This window comes from Leptodactylus fuscus, chromosome 7 (genome assembly GCF_031893055.1).
Source record: "Leptodactylus fuscus isolate aLepFus1 chromosome 7, aLepFus1.hap2, whole genome shotgun sequence".
NCBI lineage: Eukaryota > Metazoa > Chordata > Amphibia > Anura > Leptodactylidae > Leptodactylus > Leptodactylus fuscus.
In genome coordinates this window covers 78,421,933-78,442,630 of record NC_134271.1, presented here as the reverse complement: position 1 = coordinate 78,442,630, position 20,698 = coordinate 78,421,933, and the positions used below count along the sequence as shown (strand labels likewise).

The 20,698-nt window shown below is 44.1% G+C and overlaps 1 protein-coding gene across 3 annotated transcripts; it reads right to left on the bottom strand.

Moving 5' to 3' along the window:
• Nucleotides 1-1,335: 1,335 nt before the first annotated feature.
• Nucleotides 1,336-20,698, bottom strand: CCDC102A (coiled-coil domain containing 102A). 3 transcript variants are annotated; one of them, XM_075282247.1, is made up of 10 exons: nt 20,473-20,698; nt 17,067-17,181; nt 12,747-13,548; nt 12,210-12,391; nt 11,399-11,507; nt 11,109-11,225; nt 10,816-11,025; nt 4,127-4,297; nt 3,323-3,426; nt 1,336-2,705 (listed from the first exon to the last, which is right to left on the bottom strand). In XM_075282247.1, the coding sequence occupies exons 3-10, from the start codon at nt 13,293-13,295 to the stop codon at nt 2,582-2,584; spliced, it is 1,566 nt and encodes a 521-aa protein (XP_075138348.1). In that variant the 5' UTR covers nt 13,296-13,548; nt 17,067-17,181; nt 20,473-20,698; the 3' UTR covers nt 1,336-2,581. The 3 variants fall into 3 exon arrangements, with proteins under 3 accessions (XP_075138348.1, XP_075138349.1, XP_075138347.1); XM_075282248.1 differs by having other exon boundaries at nt 12,747-13,543; XM_075282246.1 differs by lacking the exon at nt 17,067-17,181.

Sequence of the window (20,698 nt, the reverse complement as noted above, 5' to 3'; positions counted from 1 at the left end):
TGTGCAATCATTTTATTGCAAGTCTCATAGACTGCAATACAGCTGTATTATAGTCTATGGGAGATTCACAACATTACTATTGAGGCTGGTCATAAGCCTACAGAATCAGAGTTGTTGCCTATTATTATAATTAACCAGTGTGCTGTAAAATAACTGGTAAAAAATAGAGCAGGGGACAGGCAAGAGGAGGACAAGGAGGAAACACTTGTGCAAGTGCTAACAATAAGAACGTGGGTGGCAACAGTAACACTACTTCTTGTCTTGATAGCCCTGCTAGTAGCCATTGTGTTATACCTCCTCAGAATAAAGATGTTTTTGAAAGCAGTGAAACAGAAATATTGAGTCAGGGTACTGTGTGTACTTCTCTGTTGTAACACATAATTTACCACGCTGTCTTTCTGTTCAGTCAACCAAGTCTTCTTTATTGACACAGATCCCATTCTCTAGTGTGGCATCTGTTGGGAGAGATATTCCTCATAGCCCAAAACTTCCTCTTATTGATGACTTGGACGATAACTGCCAGTGTTTTTAGGATATAGAAGAGGTAGAGATGAAAGAAATTGAGGACCTAAGCACAATGGGAGAGGTACTTTAAGCAAAAGAGAGTGGCTGTGTACTGTATGCTTTGCAATATTAAATTACTGTGAAAATCTTGTAGTGTTCTAGGCGAGGGTGCTGCTGCAATATTCACTATTATCTTTGAGCTGGACTATCAAGTTGAAACACCTTCTTTCCGTAACTCTTGGGACAGTGTGTTAGCCATAATTCAAATCACCCTCTTTCAGTCCATTTTTCTGATCTGTTCTATAGATGCAGATGGAGCACTTTCGGTCTGCATTTGTCATCATTCAGCTTTCATCTGTCTTGTTTTCTATTATTTTACACAGGAGATACAATTATGCATGCAGGACTTTATCTTCCATTTGAAAAGTAAACAAACAAGACAGAAGAAATCTTCCATATTGTTTTCTACATTACTATGATGGATGCAAACAGTGTGTACTCCATCTGCATTTGTCATTCTATTTGTTTTTCAGTCCATTCTTCTGATACTATAATGGATCAGTACTGTGTACTTAAAAGAAGCTGATGTGAACTTACCTTAGAATATATTTGTCTCCTTTTAGATGTTAATGTTTTTACTAAAGCCCTCCCATTAAAACTAGTGAGGGATTCCTGTGGTCAATACCCTTTTCAACTCAGTTTTTGGGTCACTCTCCAGTACCCTCTATTTTGACAGCAGTGTTAAAAAGGATTCTGGATTTTCCATGCGTATGGTAGTGCCCCCATATCTCTCAGCAGTAGATTTTCTGACACCACACAGGATGCACGGTCTATAAAATAAGTTTATTTCCATGAATGCAACTGCACTTACAGAAAAGTATAAAAATAGATTATAAATATAAGGCACCATGCAGAGCCAGCCCTGTGTCATAGGCATGAGCTCTATAGAGGTACAACAGGGATCCCAGTAGCGTTCCTCTTCCTTCTGCTGGAATTTTCCTGCTGATCCATAATACAATAAGACTACAGAACATGAGAAGACGTACACTCATATGTAATAACCAGGTGGGGTGGCATGTCATACAATCATTGAAGTTTCCTACGGTCAATATTCTATGCAAGGGAGAGAGCTTAACCAGTCCACACTCCATTCAGTGGACATGGAGACAATTCAGAGGACAAGGAGAGTGAAATTTAGGGCAGTGCTGTGCCTTCATAAATCAGTCCTAATCTGTCAGAAGTCTATAGCCCATTATTTAACCATCAATGTTCCATTTGGGGAGCTGGCAGATTATTGATCATTGTATAGCTGTCAGAGATCTATAGTCCAGAACAGATCTGTTACATACTTGCTGAAAGTCTACAGTCCAGCATAGATCTATTAAAGTCCTGGGCACTTACACTGTACCTTTTATTTACCAGTTGGAGGTCTATTGAACTATTATAGATTATTTACCTGACAAGGGTATGAAGTTCATTTTAATTCTATTGTATACCTACTGGGAGTATATAGTCCATTAAATAGTATTTATATACCTGAAGGCCATTATATAATGGCATATGGTTAGTGCCAGGCGGCTAACCTTATAATGATGCCAGCGAGAAGAGATCCATGTTAAAGACAATGAGGTGAAGAGCCCAGGCTTGTTGTCAACCTTGCTGCATACACATGTATTATTCCTGTGGCAAGGTGCATCATGGGTAGTGGTCATACTGGGATTAGAGGTACAGGATCTGTCATGGAAGGGTTGAGGTTTGGTGCTAGCTGAGGCTTTTCAGCTCTTCTTCAGATTTATTTCCACCTGAGCACCAACAGTCAATTCATCTACAAAAGGGCATAACAGACGCAGAGAAGGCCGACATCCACATGTACGTATACTAATTCTATAAGTACATGCATCGATGAATGAACAAGTGGAGGACACTCTGCTATCACATAACACTGAGAGAGTGTAGTAAGTGGGGAAGTTTCAGCAGCAATGCCCAAAGCAGAGTAAAATGTATCCCCCTCCTCTCTGTATATGTCTAGAGATCTGGGCCCAGTTTTCTAAACCCTTCAGAACCAGGACAGCTCCAGCTATGGCACTTGGATCTGAAGATCATCCTCATCAGGGTCACTTCCTGTCTCACCAGTATCATCATTACCAAACCGAGAGGTGCGCAGCTTCCCAAACAAGGGAGGATTGTGTTGCCGCCGCAACCTGAAGGAGACAGACAGTCATTAAGTTGCAGCCTCGGCTCTTGCTGGATGGAGAGAACATATCATACATTATTAATACCCCTTCAACTAGATATCCTTCTAGTCAAAAGTCCTTGCTCATGTGCTGCATGTATAGGATAGTGCTGTGCATATATGAGAACATAGGTCAGTTTTACCTGTTGTAAATTATAGAACATGGGTGGTTCTATATTGTCTATATGATGTTAATATATGAGAACAAGAGCAATGAATTATAATAATTTATATGATGCATGTATGATTCAGTCCTATATAGACTGTATAGTGAATACACAGTATAAGAGGTTATAGATTCTGTATAGTTTATATGATGTATGTATAGGAGGATGTGAATGGTTCAATGCAGTCTATATGATGTGTATATGAGGACTTGGAAGGTTCTCTATAGTGGACATGTAACAGTTGGAGGTTCTATTTAGTCTATATGATGCACAGATATTAGGACATAGCAGTTCAATAGTATACTGTATATTCTGTACATATATATGGATGTGCTGTATCTATATTGTCTGGACTGGTAGGGTAAATGCTATATGTCTTTGCTGGCACACATATATGTATGTAGATTTAAGCATGCACCTGGACTGTAGATGTTCCACTTGAACCTGTAGATTTTCGTTCATCTCCGTCTGTTCATCGAGCGATCTTTGTAATTTGCGCATCTGATTCTGAGCCTCATCTAACTGTAATAAGGGAAGTGACAAATGGCCATGAAGAACATGATATTCCTAAAAAGATGTGAAACTACTGTATATAATTATTACAAGTCTATAAACTATACAAGAAATCCTAAAAAAGGTGTTGTTGTCTATCAAGTACAGTTCAGGCATTTTAGTTGTATCTGTGCTTTGAAAAGCCGGATGACCGACTACCTATATGGCTCTAAGAGACCTTGACATGACTACACACAAATCATGTGTCACTTAACTAGGTGCAAATGGCAATATCATACCAAGGAAAGCTGGAAAACAACACCTATGGAGTATTTAATGCACGACATAAAGACTGGTTGTCAACAGTAATAGATGGAATAGTTGTTACTGTATAAACTGGTGTGTGCATGTCTTGTCTGATCATAATGAAATTTACATTACTGTTATATTCAGAAAGGTCTATAATTGGGGTCAGGGCTGTGACAACCTCTCAGTCATGATATACAGGCTGGTTGTCAGCAGTAATAAATGGAATAACTGTTAATTGAAAATATTTAGTCATGTCAGTAACATGAGGCGGAGATGTGACTATGTGAGTGAAGTTCAGTAACAGATATATACTTTGACCAATTACATTTCTTTTTCTTGTTCCTTTAGGAAAAACTTTAGCAAAACACTGAAAGATGAAAGACATCACCTTGCCCCTCCATTGGGGCATCTATTATGTTACCTGGTCTTCTGCTTGCCCCAGCTCTTTCTTTAACTCTTCCACCCGGAGACGCAGTTTTTTCACCTCCACCTCCAGCTGCTCCATGCGTCGACTGGCATGAGCAAGCTCTGCAGATTTCTCATAATGCTGTTTCTTCAGCTTGGCATGATTATGTCGCAGGTCGGACAGTTCCTAGGGTTAAAGGTCAAGAATAAATAGTGTGGAAACATGAATGTGAAAACACCGGGATATCCAGTACGAGAGCAACTACAGATGTGGCCTCATAGGGCTGCAAGGCTAAGTCTAAAGCATCAGGGGCTACGAGTGGGGTGTCAGGACTAAGACCAAATGTAGACCATTGTGCAAAACTAGATATGGATTACAGAACGAGATGACAAAGGAGAGTGGAACACATTTTCCCTAGTAATCTGTGCATGATCATAAAATGTGACAGTTTTACGAAGACAATGAGTTATGCTGTAATGGCTGTTAATGTACCGCAGATTGAGGAGACTGCAGGTTTATTGATCTGTCTCTGAGATAGTAAGTCTCAAATAAAAAAGGGTGGTTACGTGGAACATCTCTCATCTCTATCCTTCATACTTCTACTAATACTTCATACTAATGCACTGGGATAACAGCACCATCACTGCTGTGCCGGCACACACATCTAGCCAAATGGATAACATGAAACTGCTAGGATTCAATATAAAACATGTATCACTGTCCCCCAGACACCAGTGCAACTGCTAACTTCACACCCCTAAACTGCTACACCCCTGGGGTTAGACTTAGGTATGTTGAGGATGGGACTGAGTGGGAGTCAGCCACAGATTACAACCCCAATGGATATGACAGCAATCAGCTGGTCACCACTTAATAATTGGGAGTTAATGTGGATTATGATAGGTAGATAAAACCGTATTTACTGTGTGATATCACAAGACATTAGAAGTTTAAAGGGAGTTGTAGGGTACTAAAAAGTGTGTCAGAGGTGTCTCCCTATGTTTTCCATATATAGCGAATAAAACATCTGAGTCCCTAAGATGCACCTATAGTTGTAGTTTAAAGGGGCTCCATCAGCAAAATTATGCTATATGAGCCCCACATATGCGTGAATAGCCTTTAAAAAGGCCATTCAGGCACCGCTAATGGTATTTTAAACTCCCCGCCCGTTTTAAAATAAAACTATAAAAACATATATATAAAATCATACCTTAGCCTGCACACTGGGCGGTTGTGCACGATCCGAAGTCATCTCTTCTGGCACGCTTCCTCTTCTTTCTTCATCTTTCAGCGACACCCTCCGGTCCTGGCTCTTCCCAGGCTTCATCGTTGTCTTCTTTCAGCGGTTCAAATCTGATTGGAACAACTCCGGCGCGTGCGCACTGCCATTGAGAAAAATGGCACCGGAACATGCGCAGTAGCTCTGGAGGGAGCTCTACTGCGCACGCGCCGGATTTGTTCCAATCGGATTTGAACCGCCAGAAGACAACGGTGAAGCCAGGGAAGAGCCAGGAACGGAGGGCATCGCCGAAACAAGAAGAAGGCGTGCCAGAAGTTGACGTTGGATCATGGACGACCGCCCAGCGTGCACGCTAAGGTATGATTTACATATATATATGTTTTTATAGTTTGATTTTAAAACGGGAGGGGGGTTTAAAATAAGATTACCAGTGCCTGAATAGCCTTTTTAAAGGCTATTCACGCATATGTGGGGCTCATACAGCATAATTTTGCTGATAGAGCCCCTTTAAACAACTGACAATTATAGATATGGGAGGGGTGGGGGAGGTTAACTAGAGAGTCAAGACAGACATACAAAGGTATAGGAAGAAGGGATAACATACTGCAGCCTCAGGATAGAGACATGAACGCTGACAGCTCATGCAACTGATGCTAAGTTCACATTAATACCAGACCGCTAAAATAGCTGATATACATGGACACCTCAATACCTCACTGACTGTAATGAGGTCTACCAGGTGACCACCGTTTCAAAACTGAAAGCAGTGGAGAGACAACTCCTTTTCTCTCTGCCAATTTTCACTGTTTTCTGCCATGGAGTCTCCAAAGGAATCCAGCCTAAGTTCTATTTTACCTTTTCCATCACTTGAACTTTTATGAAGATTTCAAAACTTAATGATGTTAATATAGGGAGACAGTGCCTCAGTCATGCAGCCAACTAGGGGGCTCTCCCCTATATTAACTTCATGGGAGTCAGATTAGCATATTCTTCCCATGAGCCTTTACAGTGGAGCGCAAATGGCTTGATAAGTCTCCACACACCTATATGGTGGTCTCTCACTAAAGAGTGACAATATCCCCTTAACCTGGTCTGAAGCCTCTCACCTCTGCCAAGTTAGTCTTCTCTGCGCCGGGCTGAAGAGATCCTATCAGATCAAAACAGCTGTCCTCGGCTGAGAGACTGACTTGGCAAAATCCCATATCATTGCAGCAAAGGCCTCTGGGAAGGTCAGGCATGATATTAAAGAGAATGCCCACTAGTGGTCTGCATGACTGAGGAACTGTCTCCCTATATTAACATCATGGGAGACAGATTTGCATATTCTTCCTAAGAAAGCCTAGACTGACATCCTTGAGGCACTGTAGTGAGTTTCTCTCTGTGAGATGCTCCGTTTATTCCAGCTATTCCTTATAAACAGCATATACAGAACACCAAACTTATTGCAGAGAACGTGCTATAGAGCGGATGCTTGCTGCAATAGATGCAATAAGGATGGGGCTGAGCTTATTCACGTTATCTCAGCTGCCTGGGACTTACAGTTTTTGAAGGAGAGTCACTAATTTTGTGGGGAGAATTGTCTTATACAGCTAGGTCCCATTGAATGCTTATTGTGATACACTGATGGAATACCTTCAGAGGGGTAGCCCCTGGCCATCTTGCAATTCCTTTACCTGGCTCGTAAATGGATAGCAGCCCAATAGAGAGATGCTGATCTCCCAAAGTTAACTGAATTTAAAACTAAAGTGATTACCGCCCTCTGGATGGAGAAATTTGTATACTTAAAAAGAGGTTCATATAAGAAATTAGACCTTTGGGCCCATGCTTAGATACCCATGACCTGGCGCATAGGACTCTTCTTTCGGATACAGACCACTTACACTTTAGATACCTCTATGGAGAATCGGATGGTGTGGCCGCTGGCCGTCTGAATGACGTTTTGTACCCGATGCATTAACTATAACTTTACTTGCAGTATGATGATCTCCCACATGTTATATATGTTGTACTATGTGTTCTGTAGAGATCAGCATTTTGTAATTGTTTTCCTTAGAATCCTAGGATTTGTTCTCCAATACTTTCCCTATGTACAACCTCAAAGCCTTTGGATTGCATTCCTGCAATTCATGTCTATTTTCGGCAAAAGGGGGTGGGACTGGGGGAGGGGGACAGTCGGATTGGGGATTGGTAGTTTGGAACCTTTTTTTCAAAAATCCTCAATTGTATTGTTATCAAAGAGTAACAAAAGAAGAAAAAGAAAAGCTATCCGGGTGAGAATTGCATGTAAAATACAGCGGGAGGGACCAGACACACCCATCCATAAAGGTTGTAACAAAAGAAAGACATAAAATAAAAAGGATGAAGAACAAGACAGAATACAAAGGACAATAAGGCCAAGGTGGGGTTAGCATCGTAGTCAAAGGACCAGAATGAGATACAATCACCCAGTCATCTGGTTGTTTATGTACCAAGATATAAACCATGGGGAACAGAAAACACATCAGGAACAAAAATAAACAACATACTAGCAATAGAATAAATACATATCCTTGTACCGTGTTAGCCAGTGGATATGAAATGAAAGAAATTTTCTGAGAGAAGTCCTCAGTAGTTGATACCTTTTTTTAATGGCTAACTCAAAAAGTTTTTGGATGACATATCGAGCTTTCGGGACTACTATAAAGGTCCCTTCATCAAGATGGTATAACACAATGTCTGAAGGTAGGCATATATATACAGAGAAATGGAGTGTTAGATGCAAAATAGATGGAAAACAGAACATAAACAGTTTAAAAAAAAAACATATATATCAGTTCGCAGGAAAGTTCTCTGGGTTTATGGCTTCTTTGATCAGTGACGTGGTGTCTAGTGGTTATAAAAGGCCATAAAACCCTGGGCCCTGTTTAAACCTTGTTGGAGAGTGCGAAAGGTCTTCATAAGTTTAAATTCCCATATGAGGCGATCTTTTCTGTCTCTGAAATTCCCCCTTAGTACCAGAATCTTCATATCCTGGGTCATATTATGATTTTGATTACAGAAGTGTTCTGGCACCAGGAGGTCCATTCTTTGCTCTCTAATCGTATGTCTGTGTGAGTTCATCCTCATCCTAAGTGACTGTCCTGTCTCACCTACATACAGGCCCTCAGGACACTTAGTACACAATATCAAATACACTACATTAGGTGTGCTGCAGGTGAAGTTACCTGGGATCTTGTAGTGTCGATCAGAGTTCGGGATCTTTATTTTGTCCGTAGTCAGTATGTGCGGGCAGGTTTTGCACCTCTTCTGTCCACATGGAAATGTTCCTTTGTTAGTTGGAGGTGACAGTGAGCTGCTAATAATCATATTCCTGAGGTTTGGTGGCTGTCTGTAACACAGGAGAGGGGGTTCTGGAAATATGGATTTTAGACGGTTGTCTTTTTGCAGTAGTGGATGTAATTTGCGTGTAATTCCTCTCAGTGTCTCCAGGTGGGGGTTATATGTGACAACCAGGGGCACCCGAGTGTTCTCCTGTTTGGTATTGTATTTTAATAACTCCGATCTTGGTATTCTGGTGGCCCTGGTGATTTGGTTATCAATTGTTCTTGGATGGTAACCCTGCCTCAAGAATGTGTTTTTGAGGCCCCCAATGTGCTTGTCTCCATCCCACCATCAACCTGACGCTCAATTACTCCTTCTCAGAAATAAACTTCCTAGACACAGTCATCAAGATACAGGACAACAAAATTGAGACATCACTGTATCGGAAGCCGATTGACCGCCCTACCTACCTAAGATGGGATAGCTTTCATCCGAAACACATAAAGAAATCCATTGTCTACAGCCAAGCCATCAGATACCATCGCATATGTTCAGACCCGGTGGACAGAGACAAGCACATTGGGGGCCTCTAAAACACATTCTTGAGGCAGGGCTACCATCCAAGAACAATTGATAACCAAATCAACAGGGCCACCAGAATACCAAGATCGGACTTATTAAAATACAGTACCAAACAGGAGAACACTCGGGTGCCCCTGGTTGTCACATATAACCCCCACCTGGAGACGCTGAGAGGAATTACACGCAAATTACATCCACTACTGCAAAAAGACAACCATCTAAAATCCATATTTCCAGAACCCCCTCTCCTGTGTTACAGACAGCCACCAAACCTCAGGAATATGATTATTAGCAGCTCACTGTCACCTCCAACTAACAAAGGAACATTTCCATGTGGACAGAAGAGGTGCAAAACCTGCCCGCACATACTGACTACGGACAAAATAAAGATCCCGAACTCTGATCGACACTACAAGATCCCAGGTAACTTCACCTGCAGCACACCTAATGTAGTGTATTTGATATTGTGTACTAAGTGTCCTGAGGGACTGTATGTAGGTGAGACAGGACAGTCACTTAGGATGAGGATGAACTCACACAGACATACGATTAGAGAGCAAAGAATGGACCTCCCGATGCCAGAACACTTCTGTAATCAAAATCATAATATGACCCAGGATATGAAGATCCTGGTACTAAGGGGGAATTTCAGAGACAGAAAAGATCGCCTCATATGGGAATTTAAACTTATGAAGACCTTTCGCACTCTCCAACAAGGTTTAAACAGGGCCCAGGGTTTTATGGCCTTTTATAACCACTAGACACCACGTCACTGATCAAAGAAGCCATAAACCCAGAGAACTTTCCTGCGAACTGATATATATGTTTTTTTTAAAACTGTTTATGTTCTGTTTTCCATCTATTTTGCATCTAACACTCCATTTCTCTGTATATATATGCCTACCTTCAGACATTGTGTTATACCATCCTGATGAAGGGACCTTTATAGTAGTCCCGAAAGCTCGATATGTCATCCAAAAACTTTTTGAGTTAGCCATTAAAAAAGGTATCAACTACTGAGGACTTCTCTCAGAAAATTTCTTTCATAGCAATAGAATAGTAATTATAGTAGCAATAAATAAAATAATGATAATAATAACAATATAAAACAGTAGGGGTTGGTAAAATGAAGGGGGAGGGGATGCATTATCTCAAAACAGTATGGGTTCCAGGCAGCCGACTGGTAGGGAGGGGAGGGAGGATGAGAGAAATCAAAGTAGATTGAGGGACTGCCCATGAGGCTCCACATGTAAGGTCATCCGGGTGTTTTCCATTTTGTATTTAAAAACCTCAATAATACTATTGAGTACCGGGAGGAAACAAGCATAGAAACTCCTTGCAGATGTTGTATGCGTGTATATGAACGGAAAGTATGTGTAATAGGGGTCTACAGTATAGAGGAGGTGTGTATGGTAAGGGTCTACTGTGTAGGTGATGTGTGTGAGAGGGGTCTCCAGGTATAAGATGTAAAATCTAACAGAGACGAATCAGTTTTTTGTCTTTACACTGATCTCTATGTAAAAGGATGGTCAAACAGATCTGCTAAAAGGATGTAGAAAGTGTGATCTGAATGGATTATTACCTTGTTCTTCTCAAAGAGCTCTGCCTGTATGGACTTCAGGTCAGTGTCCAGGGCACTGACTGTCTGTCTTCTCTTACGGGTCAGAATTTCTTCCAGGTCCTGAATCTGAAGTCGGAGCTTCTTGTTTTCTCGTTCCAGATTGAGTTTCTCTGTCTCAAGTCTCTCCCTCCGGCCCCACTCCTCTGCGTTCTCCGCTTGGAGCCCTTCCATCTGTACAAACGATATAGACATGTCCATATAATAAAGCAGCAACAGGGCTTAGGGTTATCATGGTGATAAGAATAGAAAGATACCTCTGCTCTTAACTCTGCTAGCTTCTTATCCATGCTGGAACGGACTCCAAGCTCATCCTGTAGATCTTCAGAGATCCGACCTAACTCATCCTGGTGCCGCTCTCTGAGAAGAGCAAGCTGGAGAAAGTGGTATGTGTCACTTCAGTAATACATTCCAGGGTCAGCCCACTACCTCAATTATACCAGCCTTATCTCCAATCTAGGGAGTCATAAATCCCAGATAACCCTATGCCTATCAGATGACCCTGTCCACATATAACAGTCACATTTTGCCTTTGCTGGTTTCTTACCTGAGTAACAGCCTCTTGTCTTGACTTGCTCAATTCCTCACATTTCATCCTCATCTGGCTTATTTCTGCTTCCATCTTCTCAATGCTCTTACTCAGAAGCATCTTGTCTCTATACAAGTACAGAGTGAGAACATGATACTGAGAGCTAATAGCTTGCACAAAGAGCTTATAACTGCGTGGAAGAGACATCTACATTGGAGCCTCCGTAGGAGACTCCACCACACATTCCGCTTAAAATCGATGGAGAGAAAAGTCCTGCAAGGAAGACTTTTCTCTCCACTGGTTTCGAAATAAAACCATTGGCATCCGGGCGGACCCCACTGCAGTCTATAGGGCCGCAGGTTTCTGTTGGTAACTTGGCTTTTTAAGCAGACAGGGTTCTATGTCTTTCGGGTCCCCAAGCAGACCCGAACACTAGTGTGAACCTAGCTTCACTGGCATCTAAAAAGGTAGTTTCATGCAGTGTGTTCACATACTCTGCCCCCGTATCTTAAAAAGAAAAACAGGCCTTATATGCCCATCCTGGGGTTGGGGAGCCGAAGAGCAGTCCACCAACTCCAACTGATAAATGACTAACAGGCATGATCATTAAAAAATTATTGACTTTGTATAAAAGGAAATATGCAACAAACTATACATCTAATTAATTATACAATATTAATAATCATATAATATAATTAAAAAATAATAATTTTATTTTGAAGCCAGACTAACTTTTTTCTGACTTTGACTCTACCCAAAATAGGTCCAGAACACAGCCCAGATAGTCCCTGTATACATTTATATCTTATAAATACAGCAAGTAACTCACTCTCTTTCCTTTAGAAGAACCTTCTGACTTTCATCCAGTCTAAGCTTCAGGGCGGTTATCTTAGGTGGGTCCTCTTCTGCAGGGTCTCTGTCCTCCCAGTACCGGTGCCTAGAGCTGCGACCTGAACCCCCATTGTGTGGTTCACCATCCTCTGGTTGTATGTTGCTATCTACATCAGTCTCCTGAAATCAGTAGTTTGAAACTTGTCAGAATACTAAGATATGCACAGGAGGAAGAGATACATCTATGTGTCTTATGTGGGATTTCCTTCATAGTTAATTAACTCTCCTTTGGTTGCTGCCAAAGCTTCAGGAAAATGTAGACATGTCCTCTCTCCATGTGCAGTGTAATATCACTACAATGGTAAAATCTGCCGGTTACCAGAATAAATAGTGATTACAGAACAGTAGCGTTATACATAGAGAACAAGCTGCTGCAGCTTTGGTGGCAACCACAAAAGTTAAGATCCACCATATAAGGTGGAGTTTACCTTCCCTCACACTTCTCTACCCCGGCCTGGGATTCTGGTGTTCTGACCTTGTTCTTCAGGGGTTTCTCTGTGTCCACATCCCTCACTGGTTCCTCAGTTTCCTGCTCTGCATTCACTTGGTCTTTGCTGCGCAGTCGCTCATTCTCCCTGCGAAGTTGCTCCATTTCGCTGCTGGTTTCCTGACGCTCTCTTTTCAAAGCACTCAGCTCTTTGCTCAGAACCTCAAGTCGGTTGCGGAGCTGTACTCCCTCCTCCCTGGCCTTGTTCCGCTCAGCTCTTACTTTGCTCCACTTCTCTCTCCAGTTGGCTGTGCAGTCTGACCACCAGCGCATGGTCTTCTCCATTTGAGCTGCTCGTGCTCTGGCCTCCTCTAGTTCTCTCTGTCGGAGTTCCTCACGACTCTCCCAGTCTCCAGCAGACAAAGGAATGGTAGTCTGGGGGATGGGAGATGGTGGAAGGCTCTTTGGTGAAGGAGTAAGAGAATCTGGGTGTCGCATCCGTTCAGGTTGAGAACTTCCCAAACTGCAGATTTCTGAGCTCTGTAAAAGCAGAGCAGAATCCACCAAGCGGGGGCTTGGACCACTGCTCTGACTCATAGTGATCGAAAGTAGAGAAGTGTTGGTAGGACTTGATGACAAATGCCTGAGGGGGACAGGCTCCAAGAACGGGAGACACTGAACCCCCTCAGACAACGGCAGGACCCTAAATAGGCTCTAAGATCGTTCTAAAAATAACAATAGCCCTACATCCTCTATTTATTAAGGTATATGGAAGCATCAACTAAAGACGAGGAGTAATCTTCCAGACATTAACTTCCAGGGTGGAGAAGGAACTTGTTTGTAGTCTGTCCTGTCACAAATAGAAAAAATATCATTTATGAGAAGCAGTAAAAACTGACAGAAAGAAGCATCTAGCATGGAAGTCAGCACAAAAGGGAAACGGTGACTGGGACAGAGCGGCGTAAATGGAAGTAGTGACTGGGACAGAGCAGCACAAAAGGAGACAGTGAGAGGGACAGAGCGGCACAAAGGGAAGCGGTGACAGGTACAGAGCAGCACATATTGAAGCAGTGACTGGGACAGAGCGGCACAAAGGGAAGCGGTGACAGGTACAGAGCAGCACATATTGAAGCAGTGACTGGGACAGAGCGGCACAAAGGGAAGCGGTGACAGGTACAGAGCAGCACATATTGAAGCAGTGACTGGGACAGAGCGGCACAAAGGGAAGCGGTGACAGGTACAGAGCGGCACAAAGGGAAGCAGTGACAGGGACAGAGCGGCACAAAGGGAAGCAGTGACAGGTACAGAGCAGCACATATTGAAGCAGTGACTGGGACAGAGCGGCATAAAGGGAAGCGGTGACCGGGACAGAGCGGCGCAAAGGGAACCGGTGACAGGGACAGAGCGGCACAAAGGGAAGCGGTGACAGGGGCAGAGCGGCACAAAGGGAAGCGGTGACAGGGGCAGAGCGGCACAAAAGGAAGAGGTGACCGGGACAGAGCAGCACAAAGGGAGACAGTGAGAGGGACAGAGCGGCACAAAGGGAAGCGGTGACAGGTACAGAGCAGCACATATTGAAGCAGTGACTGGGACAGAGCGGCACAAAGGGAAGCGATGACAGGTACAGAGCGGCACAAAGGGAAGCAGTGACAGGGACAGAGCGGCACAAAGGGAAGCGGTGACAGGTACAGAGCAGCACATATTGAAGCAGTGACTGGGACAGAGCGGCACAAAGGGAAGCGGTGACAGGTACAGAGCAGCACATATTGAAGCAGTGACTGGGACAGAGCGGCACAAAGGGAAGCGGTGACCGGGACAGAGCGGCGCAAAGGGAAGCGGTGACAGGGACAGAGCAGCACAAAGGGAAGCGGTGACAGGGACAGAGAGGCACACAGGGAAGAGGTGACTGGGACAGAGAGGCACACAGGGAAGCGGTGACAGGGACAGAGCGGCACAAAGGGAAGCGGTGACAGGGGCAGAGCGGCACAAAGGGAAGAGGTGACTGGGACAGAGAGGCACACAGGGAAGCAGTAACCAGGATAGAGCGGCACAAAGGGAAGCGGTGACAGGGACAGAGCGGCACACAGGGAAGCAGTAACCAGGATAGAGCGGCACAAAGGGAAGCGGTGACAGAGACAGAGCGGCACAAAGGGAAGCAGTGACAGGGACAGAGCGCACAAAGGGAAATGGTGACCAAGACAGAGCGGCACACAGGGAAGCAGTAACCAGGATAGAGCGGCACAAAGGGAAGCAGTGACAGGGACAGAGCGGCACAAAGGGAAGAGGTGACAGGGACAGAGAGGCACACAGGGAAGAGGTGACTGGGACAGAGAGGCACACAGGGAAGCGGTGACAGGGACAGAGCGGCACAAAGGGAAGCGGTGACAGGGGCAGAGCGGCACAAAGGGAAGAGGTGACTGGGACAGAGAGGCACACAGGGAAGCAGTAACCAGGATAGAGCGGCACAAAGGGAAGCGGTGACAGGGACAGAGCGGCACACAGGGAAGCAGTAACCAGGATAGAGCGGCACAAAGGGAAGCGGTGACAGAGACAGAGCGGCACAAAGGGAAGCAGTGACAGGGACAGAGCGCACAAAGGGAAGCGGTGACAGGGACAGAGCGGCACAAAGGGAAATGGTGACCAAGACAGAGCGGCACACAGGGAAGCAGTAACCAGGATAGAGCGGCACAAAGGGAAGCAGTGACAGGGACAGAGCGGCACAAAGGGAAGAGGTGACTGGGACAGAGAGGCACACAGGGAAGCAGTAACCAGAATAGAGAGGCACAAAGGGAAGCAGTGACAGGGACAGAGCACACAAAGGGAAGCGGTGACAGGGACAGAGCGGCACAAAGGGAAGAGGTGACTGGGACAGAGAGGCACACAGGGAAGCAGTAACCAGAATAGAGAGGCACAAAGGGAAGCAGTGACAGGGACAGAGCACACAAAGGGAAGCGGTGACCGGGACAGAGCGGCACAAAGAGAAGTGGTGACCGGGACAGAGCAGCACAAAGGGAAGCAGTGACAGGAACAAAGCGGAAAAAAGGGAAGCGGTGACAGGGACAAAGCGGCAAAAAGGGAAGCAGTGACTGGGACAGGGCGGTACAAAGTGAAACAATGACTGGGGCAGGTCAGCACAAAGGGAAACGGTGACAGGGACAGAGTGGCATAAAGGGAAGCAGTGACAGGGACAGAGCGGCACAAAGGGAAGTGGTGACCGGGACAGAGCAGCACACAGGGAAACAGTGACAGGGACATAGCCGCACAAAGGGAAGCAGGGACAGAGCGGCACAAAAGGAAGCAGTGACAGGGACAGAGTGGCACTAAAGGATGCAGCAACTGGGACAGAGTGGCACTAAAGGATGCACCGACTGGGAGAGAGCAGTGACTGGCACAAAGGAATGCCGTGACATGAAGAGTGTGACACAAAGAGATGCCATGAATGGTGCAAAGGGATGCAGTGACTGGGATAAAAGGACGCAGTGACCAAGAGAGAATGGCACATATGGATGCAGTGACTGGGAGAAAGCGACATAAAGAGATGTAGAGAAGGGTGCAAAGGGGAGCGGTGAACAGGAGAGTGCAGCTCAAAGAGAACAAGTGCTTGAGAGATAGCAGCACAATAAGAAGGAGTGACTGCGAGAGAGTGCCACAAAGGAAGGCAGGGTCTAATAAAAACACCAAGATTTGCATTTTTTATGATATTTACGATGTCATTTTCTTTGTCTATCCCTTGCAGTATTACAGCTCACTGCACCTACTACTCTCCTCTCTATGGTCTCTATACATGCAGGCAGCTACAGCTAATAAGACACATCTGCCTGACAAGACCGTGACTAGCAGCGACAAAGCAGGGACAAAGAAAAGACGTCACCACGTTCAAGACAAATACTAACACATTTGCTCAGAATTCCAATGTCTTTTGTGGTTTGGCCACAGTTTTCATTATATGTGACAGCTGTGCTCAGTGGGTGACAAGATCCCATCTATATATAGGATAAATGTGCCTCCCCACTGTTTACAGGGGGTATATGGTAAAAAGATGAGATATATAGTACCATACAGGGTACTAGAAGGGCACCTGTATACAGAGTAGCAAGTGCGCATATAGTATATTTAAAATGGGCAAATACTGTACAGTACACACAGCCCCTGTACCGTACACACAGCCCTATCGTTTATACAGTTATATAATGTATGGATAGGTGCACTATAAAGGGCTACAAAGTATACAGTATACAATGTAAATAATCTCTAAATGTACTATACCGCAGCATAGTGTAGAGGTCAATGTATATGAGATATAGCTGTATATGTATATAAAACTCAAAATCTGTAGTAGCCCGCTCTATACAAATCCACAGTTCTCACCTGATTTGGGTGAAATTTGGCACGCCCCCTCTCCACCCACAGGAGCAGAAAACTGAGCACGTTACATCTCACTAGTGTCCTCCCGTCATGAGATTGGAACCCCCGAAGTTAGGCCCTACACATATAATGGGGAAATGTGAAGGTGAAAGTGCTGAGGGGAAAACAACAGTTGTGACTGACGGATTATAACAATGGCGCCAAAGAGTCGCTGCTAAAGGAGCCGCACCACAACACACAACATTTCACAAACATCATATAAACATCACACAGACAGCACATATATACCAACCCACAAGCACAACACCACACAAATGCCACAATACACCACAAAAACACCAGACCACTGTAGACACACACAACACAAACACCACCCCATAAATACCACATGTACACAAACGCACGCACGGACCACGCAAACACACTCAGATGGATGCACCCTACGCACACAGACAAACAGAGCACATGCGTACTCACACACAACTACCGCATGCATGGACACTTGCACTGCTCACGCACAAGTACATGGATCACATGTACACATACATATACACGGACCACACACATGTATGCACACATACACACATACACACACACACATACATACACGTGGATCACACAAACATACACGCACACATACATATACATGGACCATACACGTACATGAACACACGCATACATACACGCACGCACGCACTGACAAAATATGTTATCCTTAGTGGCTACAGTATTTTCCACGGTCCTCCGTGCCATGGATTTGGCAGTTCCATAGATTTCTTTGTGCACAAAACTGTGAATTTTGCAGGCTCCATAGAAGTCTATGGAGCTGTAGAATCCAAGGCCTGGAGACGCATGAAAAATACTGAGTCTTATGCTGGGTTCACACCAGTGCCTGAACTCTGTTTTGAGGTTTCCGTCTTCTGCATGCAGAAGACGGAAACCTGCTATGCCGAGTCTGGCCGTGAGTGCCAGTGAGCGTTTTATGCGCTCCGCGGCAAAACCGTTTTTTTTAAACCGGATATAGGCTACTGCACGTCCGACTCTTTGTCCGGTTAAAAAAAAAAAAAAAGTTTCGCCCCGGAGCGCATAAAATGCTCACCAGCGCACATGCCCGGGGACTTTTCAAGCCCATTCAAATGAATGGGATTGAAACATGCCAGCAGGTTTCCGTCTCCTGCCCCTGTTTTGTGCAGGAAACGGAAACCTGCAGAATGGAGTACGGGCGCAGATGTGAACGAGCCCTTACTGAGCAGCAACATTGGTCAGGCGAAAACTGTCTGATAGTAAAATTGTCATTATTGCTTACTATATACAGGGAGGTAAAGTGAAAGCTGAGCGCTGATTGGTTGCTTTGGGCAACTCCACAAGTCTGCCTGTGAGGCAGCTCCTTCAGGTCATAGTAATACTTTGTGAGGGCTGCTCTGTATTTACTATTCATCCTATAAGGGTCAGAATACTAAGGACTGTTTTTTAAAAAGCCGCCCAAAAAAAAAGGACCATCTATTGGGCAAGTTCATTCAAATGCTAATAACACAAAATTGTGTCAAAGAGCTGAGACAAGTGAACAAAGTGACTTGCGGCTTGAAAAGAAACGGATGATTCACGATCTGTGCCCGAGGTGAATAGCTATCGGTACCGGTACCATAGCCCTTCTTCACAGCAGCGTCTATAGCGCTGTGAGACCATGGAGGAACGCCTCCCTCCCCTCCTGATAGTACTCGTCTTTGTATTTACACCTGGGGTAGTATACAAAGATGAACTGTATAGAATACTGGAGTACAATGTATAAAATGTCCAGGTGTAGTATAAAGGGATACAATGTATATAATATAGGACCGCAAAGTATTCAGTCCAGATGTAGTATACAGGAGTACAGTTTAGATAATATCGAAGCACAGCGTATACAGTCCAAGTGCAGTATACAGAAATACAGTGAGTATATTTGTGAATATTTGAGAGCAATGTGTACAGTACAGGTGTAGTATATTGAGGTACAGTGTTTATAATATTTGTGTTCTGTGTATCCAGCCCAGATGTAATACACAAAGGTACAGTATGTACAACACGCGAGTTCTGTGTATACAGATCAGGGGTACGGTGTATGTAGTATTGGAGTGCAAAGAATACAGTTCAGGTGTAGTACACAGGGGTACAGTGTCTAGATTTGAGTGCAGTGTGAATAAATCAGGTGTAGCATACAGGGTTACATTGTGTATAGTAGTGGTGTGCACTACATGCAATCCAGTTGTAGCATACAGTGTATATGCTACAACTAGAATCTACCTCATAGATTGTAAGCTCTTGCGAGCAGGGCTCTCAGTCCCATTGTGTGAAATGACTTTCTTGTAATGCATCTTTCTGTCTGTATTTGAACCCTACAAATTATACAGCACTGCTGAATATGTTGGCACTATATAAAATTTATTATTATTATTATTATTATTATTATTATTATTATCATTATATAATATTGAAGCATATACAGTCCAAGTGCAGTCCACAGAAATACACTGCATATAATAAATTAGATATAATATTGGAGCACAGGATATATGGCCCAGGTACAGTAAATAGAGGTGTGTATAATAAGGATGCAGTGTGTACAATTCATACGTAGTAGACAGGGGTAAAATGTGAATAATATTTGGGTTCAGCATATACAGTCCAAGTGTAGAATACAGGGGTACAGTGTATATAATATTGTTGTGAAAAATATACAGTCCAGGTGTATTACACAGGGTACAGTATGTATACAATGCATACAGTCCAGGTGTAGCAAACAGGGGTATAATGTGTATATTATTTGCTTGCAGTGTGTACAATTCAGATCTAGTAAACAGGGGTTCAGTATGTACAAGTTTGGCTGTACAATACAAGTCTATAATAAGGGGTGGAATTTAAAGGGGTGCAAAAGGTGTCACACTAAGGCCCAGGAGCCTTAGAGGAACCCATGTACCCATGTAATGTATCTCTTTCCAATATGAGGAGAACAGTGCTATAAATAATACGTATCTATCTATCTATCTATCTATCTATCTATCTATCTATCTATCTATCTATCTATCTATCTATCATCGGGGGACTAGTAGACTTTGCACTGGTGCCCAGGAGCTTCAAGTTGTACCCTGTATATTATATCTGGACTGCACCCCTGTATATCATATCTAGACTGTACCCTTATATATTAACCACTTATTATACACACCGCACCTCCATATACTACCCCCGCACAGTACACACTGCACCCCTGTATACTAACCTCTCACTGTATGCACCGTACTGCTGTATATTATCCCCGGTGTGCTCACATTCTTCCCCTGTATATAGTATTGGGGTGCAGCTTGCAGTGTGTGCCGGGCTATCCCCTTATTCCGGGTCACTCTCGCCCTCGGTTCCCGGTTATACTGACCTGCCGCCGGATCCCGAGAGCAGCAAAAAAAAAAAAAAAAAAAAAAAAAACTTCTCAACTTCCAGTGAGTGCAGGAGGCCCCGCCCGGCCCTGAGCGCTTCCTTCCCAGGCCCGGGCCATCCGCCCCCTCAGCTCCCCGTCCCCAGGGGGCGCCCTGTAACCCGACGGCGGTGACAATATAATATACAGGGTAATGTGCAGCCGCCCCGATCTGTTACCACCACCG